This window comes from Pongo abelii, chromosome 1, assembly GCF_028885655.2.
Source record: "Pongo abelii isolate AG06213 chromosome 1, NHGRI_mPonAbe1-v2.0_pri, whole genome shotgun sequence".
NCBI classification, from domain to species: domain Eukaryota; kingdom Metazoa; phylum Chordata; class Mammalia; order Primates; family Hominidae; genus Pongo; species Pongo abelii.
In genome coordinates this window covers 166,577,074-166,585,590 of record NC_071985.2, presented here as the reverse complement: position 1 = coordinate 166,585,590, position 8,517 = coordinate 166,577,074, and the positions used below count along the sequence as shown (strand labels likewise).

Sequence of the window (8,517 nt, the reverse complement as noted above, 5' to 3'; positions counted from 1 at the left end):
AGGCCCTCATCAGACACGAAACCTGCCAGAGCCTTGATCTTGGACTTCCCAGCCACCAGAACTGTGAGAAATAAATTTCTGTTGTTTATAATCTACCCAGTTTATAGCATTTTGTTATAGTAACCAAGCAGACTAAGACATGTATAATATACATGCATATGTAAATGTTTATATACACAGTATAGAGATTAACATAATGAAGGTTTAGTTCTCACACATTCAAAGTCTGTGAGGACCAGGCAGCTCTCTGAAATTTGGAAGGGGAAGAAAGGTATGGAGAATATGCAGGATGTTTGTAAAGGCCAGGCCTGAAAAATTCCATTGGCCTTAATTTAGTCATATGACTCCATCCAGCTGCAAGGAAGGCTGACAAATACAGTCTTCCTGTGTATCCAGATGGAGAAAGTGGTGTGATAAGCGTGTACTACTGTCTCTGACACAATTTTATTTCTTTTTCTTCGTAATATTTTGGCTAGCATCCATAAAATAGTATTAAATATTAAATAACGGTGATGATGAAGAACAATTGTCTTATTTTTTATTTTTATTCTTGATGATGAAAATGTTTTCATTGTTTCCATTTAAAAAATGGCCAATTTGGGGTCAAGATATGTATATTTTACCATCCTGGGGAAGTTTTATATCTCTTTTTTTGTTAAGATTTATTTATTTCATGAGTGATATAAGTTGAAATTTATCAAATATCTTTTTGGCAACTATGAAGATAATTATATGTTTCTTTTTAAAAGCTTAATATTGTAAATTACATTAGTAGGCTGTTAATGTTGAATTATTTTTTCTTACTTTTAGAGTAAAGTCTAATATACAATGTTCTTGAAAAGCTCTATTACGTTTGCTGTCATTTATTTCAATTTTTGTATCAATATTCATAAGTAAGATTGAGCTGTATTCTATTTTTAATTATTTTTATCATGTTTTATAATTCATAAGTTGAAGCTTTATGGAGCTTTTTCTCTTTTTCTAGTTTCTTGAGCTGTCAAAATTGCATCGGAGTGATTTGATTCTCCAAAGAGAGAAAGAATTCCACTATGCTTGGGCCAGTTGCTGTTGTTGTAGGTTTATGCTTCAAGCACATAGCCACTGGGCTATCAATGTTCAATCTTGGCAGTACCCATTATATCACTGCTTATAGCTATAACATTTTTAAATGTTTAATGAGAATGTTTTTATTACTTCCATGCACTCTTTCTGGCTCTCAGTATGCTCTTTTATCACAGCAATCTGCTCTTATTTATGGCTGCTGTATCTCTGAAATTATATCAAAACTAAAAAACAGATTTTTTGAAAGATGCCTCTCAAGTTCTCCACATTTCCTCTGCCTCGGTGGGGACATTTCCTATGCTTCAGTGAGCTATAGTTATTTTCCTTCTCTTTTGAAACTGTTGATTTTTCTCATAGATTCCGTGTTACTGCTTATCTTTATCAACATAGGTCTAGATTAAGCAGTACTCCCAGCTGATATAAATTCCTTCAGCACTCATGTAGGTATGGACACACGGCTCTTGGGATTCTCATAGTCCAATGGGTGAAAAGCATACAAGGGCATGTCTTGTCTTTGGCATAAGTGGGCCAGCACATAGAGTCTTCCCCCCAGGGAAACAGGAGCATGACTACAGGGTCTGCTGGTTTCTCTCTGGATCCAATCATATTACGGGTTCTGTTTGCCATAGAAACTTGTATATATACATATATATATATGTATATATACACACACACACACATATACATAGGCACAGTAGTGAGCATATGACTAAGTCCAATGTAAGTTTTGGTTTAAAAAAAAAACTATCATGAGAACTCATCAACATGGCCCCCAATGACTGGTTTGAAAAGTGAACAATGATCCAAGCCAGGTCAATCACAGTCCTTCTCTGGAAGTTTTTTGAAGGAGATCTAGCCTGGTAAATCTGCGAAGAGGTGAGCTTAGAGGATGCTAATGGTCAGGCCCGATCATGTGGAGAAAAATTAGTAAGAGAAAAGGAGATGACATGCTGGGAGAGACAGAGAGAGTTCTGAGTACTTGGTTCAGGTAATAAAATTTCCTGGATTGTCCTGGTTCTTGCTTTCCCTCAGCTGTTCAGTTCTTGCTATAATTCTATGATCTACCTCAATAAATTCCATTTTTGCCCATGTTAGTTCAAGTTGGAGTTCTTTTATTTTAGCCAGGAATAGAGTAACTATGGGAACCCACACACACACACACAAATATATGTATCTCTTTTTCATCTATATCGTCTCATGGAATTCCAATTTTTCAGTCTTGCCAATTTCCAGGACTTGGGCAACATATTTTTCCTTCTACATTCACTGAATTACCTCAGTGGGGATAGCAAAAGGGGCAGAGTCAATTGTCATGTTAAGAGCACTACCTTGGAGATACACAAACACATACACAAATCTGGATCCATATTTTAATGCTAATTTTCTTTCCTCCTTTCTTTGTGGCTCAATTCTCATTGTCTTCTTTCTCTTTCTAAAATATAAACAAATTTCACCTTAAACCTAAAATTGGGAGATAGTGAAGAAGCTCAGCTTTTATAGTAGGAATATAATAAGATTTTATTCTGAAACACTATGTAATCAGCCATTACTACCATACAAATGTTATTTTAGAAAAAATGTTGAATGTCTAGTGACTTCAGCAATTTAGTTTTTGGTCTTGGACCAGTCATAAGTACCATATCAGAGCCTGGTATGATCTGGGTTGACATTCACATCCTGAGCTGAACTCCTGAGCAATTCTTGCACTTTGATGCAAATCAGTTATTTACCCAATCTTTTCCATATATCATTTGACTTTCATTTCAGAATTGCAAAAAGTATTCCATGGTTTTGGAGGCTAGATATTCTCCTTTGCCCATGCTGGCAAGCAAAAGCTGTACTATGAAGTGATAAAATTTGAAACACAACCTAAAGTATTGTCTTTGTTCTTGATCAAAACAATTTTTTTTTTCAAAAACCTATGAGAGGCCGGGCACGGTGACCCACACCTGTAATCCCAGCACTTTGGGAGGCCGAGGCTGGTGGATCACTTGAGGTCGGGAGATTGAGACCAGCCTGGCCAACATGGTGAAACCCCTTTCTACTAAAAATACAAAAAAAAAAAAAAATCAGGTGGACATGGTGGGGCATGACTGTAATCCCAGCTACTCAGGTGGCTGAGGCAGGAGAATAGCTTGAACCCAGGAAGTGGAGGCTGTAATGAGCCAGGATCTCACCACTGCACTCCAGCCTGGGCAACAGAGTGAGACGGTCCCAAAAAAAAAAAAAAAAAAGAAGAAAAGAAAAAGAAAAAAACCTATGAGAAAACACCACAATTAGGATAATCTCTTTTGATTGTATATTAGAGCAAATATTATTGAAACAGAACTCCATTCATTGGATGTTCTATTGGATATGCTATTGGTAATAGCATCTTCTTTTTAAAGGATAAAATACACACTGATGAAGTTGCGGTGAAGTTTAGCCTTTGGGATTAGCTTTACCACCTTTAAATACACATCCCTTTCTGACAATGTCTACAAACTTCTGCTTTTCCTATAAATAGTCATTGACGAAAAGAATCTTTCCATTGACTTGCTGTCTCTAGACAGTTGCTGCAAGTCCAAAAAAACTTGACGTGTACCCATACCAAATCTATCTGAGAGGATTGCTCTAACACACTGTAAAACTTATATTGGGAGGAAGAAGGCAGGCAGCTGGGTTTCTCTGCCTTTCCCTTACATCCTAACAATGGCCCCCACTCCTGCACCTCAGTGCTTGCACTCACCTCCAGATTTTACATGATACTTTTTTCTTACTTACAACTCCTTATATTCTTTAGAACTACCACTTCAAGCCCATTCCAATTAATTTCTGAACTCTGAAATTTCACCTCTGCCAAAAAAAAAAAATCTTTAAAATCTTTCCTAATTAACCTCATTTGATTCTGATTTCCTGTTTAGCAGCCTTTCAGAAATCTCCAACATGTTACATCTTTGGATGCATCACCTGGTCTTTCACTAACTTGTTCTCTGTGCATTTGGTACAACTCCCAGTTGGCTGCAAACTTCTTTGATGCATCTGCCAGCCCTTTGGTAGTAATAATACTAATACTAAAAAGCTAACATGCAGGTCTTATTATGCTCCAGACAAAATGCTAAGTAATTTACTAGCAGAGTATTTGAATACTGTCTGGCACATAGTAAGCCATTATTACAGGTTTGTTATTATTACCATTTATAGCCCAATTAACTTGGCATTATTATTCTCTCCATTTCAGGATAAGAAAACTGAGGCACAGAGAATTACGTAAGTTGCTCAGAGTCACAGAGCTCCTTATGTGGCACAAACGAAACTTGGTGCCCATCTATTTGACATGAATACCCATCAATGTTCTTAATCATTACAAAAAATTTGCTAAACACACACACACATGCATACACACACACACACACACACACACACACAAATCAATCCTTTTTGCAATAATACCTCTCCAGTTTTCAGAGCTGTGTAAATTGTACTCAAGGCAGGTTTTACTTAGGAATTCATTCCCCTTTTAAAATTTAACTGTCTTAGAGACATAAGAAAAAAGTCACAAGTATTTGTATCTCCCTGGAGATTTTCATTTTAAAATTTAGAGGCCACTGAAGTATGTGTCCTTAGGGAGAACAATGGGTTTTTCAAAACTTCTAAGTTGCTAAGGAGCTGTGTTTTGCTTTTTAACTATTAATATGCTACTTCAGTCAGTCACCAGTACGTCATATTTGCTTTGGTAGAAAGAGCTAGGCCATGTCCCGGGCTGAGCAATAGAAAAAGTTCATGAGTATATTGCTAATATAAATGATTAATAATACATTACAGGCTCAACCCTGATCATATCATGCATCTTCTTCCAGTTGAGTACATTTTCATTTGGTGCTCACAATTGCTCTCTACTGTAACAGCTTTTCTCCTGGTCATACTGTGAGATTATACAGGGAGAAATGCCCACTTCTGATGTTGTCTTTCCTGAGTTCTAAAGAAGGCTTTCCCTTTCCTCTCATCTCCTTTCCTTTTTCTCTGCCTTCTCCCTCTCATAAGCTGCCCTGCCCTTTTCTTCCTTCGCTGTCTGAGCTTTCTTGAAGGGAACCAAGGGTCGTAGATCCCCAAGGCCTGGGCCCTTCTGAAAGGCTCCAGGGTCTCTGGAGAGCAGTCAGGTGACAGACTGAACCCAACCAGGCCCAGTGACATAACTTTCCACTTAGGCAGCTGCACAGCGCCCAGATCCCATTCCTGGAAGCTTCAAAACCCTGGGCTCCGCCACAACCAGGCACAACTGCCTCCCTCCAGGTTTCCACTTGGGTGAATGAATAGGCTTGAAGGCGACTCCAGATGCAGGAGGCGCGTCGCGGAGAAACGTGTCATTTAGGAGAAAGTTTGTTTCCTACGGAGACTGCAGTTGGCAGCTGCAGCCCCAGTCGGTTGCGAGAAAAGCTCCCCACCTGGGGAAGCGAGGCAGCTCCCGCGTGCGCTCGGCGGGAAGGACGCGGTGGCGGCGGGACTCGAACTCGGTCGTCGAAGGGCGTCCCGCAGGGTCCCGTCTGTAGCCCGGACGGCGGGCCCAGGTTGGAGTGGGAGGGAGCCGGCGTGCACTGCTGTCTTTGGTCGGGCTCAGGCTTCCGCTCCCTGCCTGCTCCCCTTTCCAGCCTCCCGCCCCAGAAACGATCTCGAGCGTTGCCAGTTTGATTCCAGAGCCCCACTCGGGTGGGTTCTTTTGTTTCTTTGTTTTAATGACAGTTCCCAGCCCTTCAGCATGTCATGCGCAATTAATTCCCTGGCTCTCACGAAGGCAGCTGGGGTGAAATTTCTTCTGCATCATCCTTTTGGGAATAATTGTTTATGATGTGACGTCAGTCGGATTGATTTTTCTCTCTTGAATGAAGGGTGGGAGGGGAGAAAGAGAGACGGAGAGAGAGAGAGACGCACAGATGTGCACGGAAGCCACAGACACTGACATTTGGAATTCCTTCAGGGTAAAAGGACACCGGAATGGGAGCTTAAAAGTGTGTTGCTAAGATTTCAGGCTGCACGGAATTATTAAGTTTTTCTTAAAAAAAAAAAAAAGAAAGAAAGAAAAAGAAAAGAACCCCCTCCGCAGCAAGCCACTTAGGTGCTCCTTTCACGCCAGAGTCCCCTGTTAAGGTGGCAGCCCTTGATAACTAATCTCGGGCACCCAGCCGCTGCTGTAAGCTTAAGGAGACGACGAGGAGGGGCGGGGGAAGTGCGTCACCAGGTGGGGAAGGGGCTGTGTATTTGGTGACAAGCTGGAGGCGATGGGGGTGGAGGGGAATGGGGACGGGAAATAGGTTCTGTGTGCTCTCCGGGGGTATTGTGTCAGGAGATGCAGGCTGGCTACCATGTGACGCGGTCCAAAGCTGAAGGGATTGGCCGAGGCAGCGCAGGCGGTGCAGCTCGGCCGGCTTGCCGTTCCTCTCCCTTTCTCTCAGCATCTTCCTGGTAGCCTTCCTGTAGGTGAAGCAGCACCAGCAGCATCCATGGCCTGTCTTTTGGCTTAACACTTATCTCCTTTGGCTTCGGCAGCGGACGGAATAGACCTCAGCAGCGGCGTGGTGAGGACTTAGCTGGGACCTGGAATCGTATCCTCCTGTGTTTTTTCAGACTCCTTGGAAATTAAGGAATGCAATTCTGCCACCATGATGGAAGGTAGGATGCTTTCTGCTGTGGTTGACTGGCTTCAGGCAAGGTTTGGGCAGAGCAGCATTAAAGAATATGTGCAGCCAGTGTATGTGGTGGTTCTAGAACCTGGTTGCCAAGGTTTTGCAAGCAGAAATGCTGCAGTTTGCTTGCAGTGGATCTGGGCTCAGACTAATGGAATCAAACCACAGGGCTGCTGCCTAGCTCAGAACCTACAGAGCTCCTAGCTCCTTTGAGAGAGAAAAGCCTAAAGTGTTTGCAGGGAGCTGAGATGGAGCTAGGAAAGAGCTTGCAGAGCAAATAAGTTGGGCGAGAAGATAAGGTTTTCTGTTCTGGGTTCCTGGGACTACACTGATTAAACATTTACAATGGAAACTTGTTTTCTGAAATTGACATTAGACAGGAGCGGTCATTAACAGAGTTATCCATACAGACATTTTCAGTGAACTGTTTAAAATTATAAAAATTCTCATAAGGTATTTTTATCTCTGCAGTTTACATCATATTATTGGGATGGGGAGGGCAGCAAATTTGGTCCATGAACTGTAGTTGTATGAGAATGTCATTGCAACAGAATGAAAAATATAAGGAAAATATCCGGGCCTCTTGCCTCCTGATTCGGGGTCTTATCAGGTTAAAAAAGAATTTTGTGCTCCCTAAATGCTTTCCCTGTCCAATGGATTTCAGCCAAGTATCAAATGATTATTTGCTGATGATCTTTTTGCATATTCAATATAGAGTGTAAGGAGGAACTTTCCCTGGGGAGATGCTATTTAAACTATATTTTATTCTGCTAAATTACCCTTCCCAGTCTGAAACTGTGACAGCCAAGATTGTCTCAAAAAAGCAGCAAGCTGATCAGGAAAGAAGCAAGCAGCTCTATGCAGGCTTTGATTTTCTGTTTTCACACTATAGGATGGTGCAAAACTCCTGGCCTTTCCTAAGATGACAGGCAGAAATTTGTCCCCAGCCTGGATTTCACAATGCAGAATTGAGTGCATAATGGGTCTCAAATCAGCCATGAAAATGGCAGAGAGGCCACCTCTTAAGCCAAGGTTTGTCCTACGGATTTTAACTATTCCTTAGAAATTTACCGAAATGGAATAAGAAGAGGAAGGTTTCATAAAAACAGCAGTGTAGCCTGTACTTATTTGGCAGAAATGAATTCTTTTTGCTCTCCCTGTCATCATGTCAAACATTGTTAATGTGATTTGGGGGAGTGAAGAATTTTAGAGTCAAAACCCACAGATTTTAGAAGATAGCCTTAAGAGAGAGGTTGGGTATGATTTTGTTATGGAGCTGAGTCTTGTTTGCAAAAGGCTCTCAAGCTAGCCCTTTAAATCCAGGCCTAAATAAATTGAGATTGCTAACACTCTCAGATTAAATCATTTTCATTAATTCAAAATGGATTTAATCTTTGAATAACAAGGCAAGACAAACAGAAAGAGTATTATTCATGCACTTTTCAATTAAAAGCTCATGTGGATTATCTTCTTCAGAAAAAATATCTTGCCTGTAGAGGTACTGTATTTCTCCAGCTCAATTTCATATAGCATTTCTTAAAAATGCATCTGCACACATTCTGATTAGATTTCAGTCTTGCATAGAGAATTGGATGCTCTTTCTTTTCACTTCTTGCCTTGCAAACCATGGCACTGAAGTATCTTCTTTGAAGGTTGTAACGTTTTTTGATGCTCATTGATGATTCTCCTGGTAATATGGTCTATTGTGCCATCCAAGAATGTCAGTTCAAAGCTCTGTGATAAGCTTATCCGGGCTGCCTAAACCAAAATGAGAACTGCAACAAAGACTTGTGCT

General features: G+C 40.9%; 1 protein-coding gene across 13 annotated transcripts in view; it reads left to right on the top strand.

Moving 5' to 3' along the window:
• The first annotated feature begins 4,814 nt into the window (after positions 1-4,814).
• Positions 4,815-8,517, top strand: part of SGIP1 (SH3GL interacting endocytic adaptor 1) — a 238,033-nt gene continuing 234,330 nt past the window's right edge. For 2 of the 13 annotated variants that reach the window (XR_010139725.1, XM_054547818.2), the window contains exon 1: positions 6,327-6,708. Coding sequence is in view for 8 of the 13 variants with exons in the window: in XM_054547818.2 (XP_054403793.1) it covers positions 6,699-6,708 (10 nt within the window). In the remaining 5 variants the exon portion in view is untranslated. 13 annotated transcript variants of the gene reach the window in all.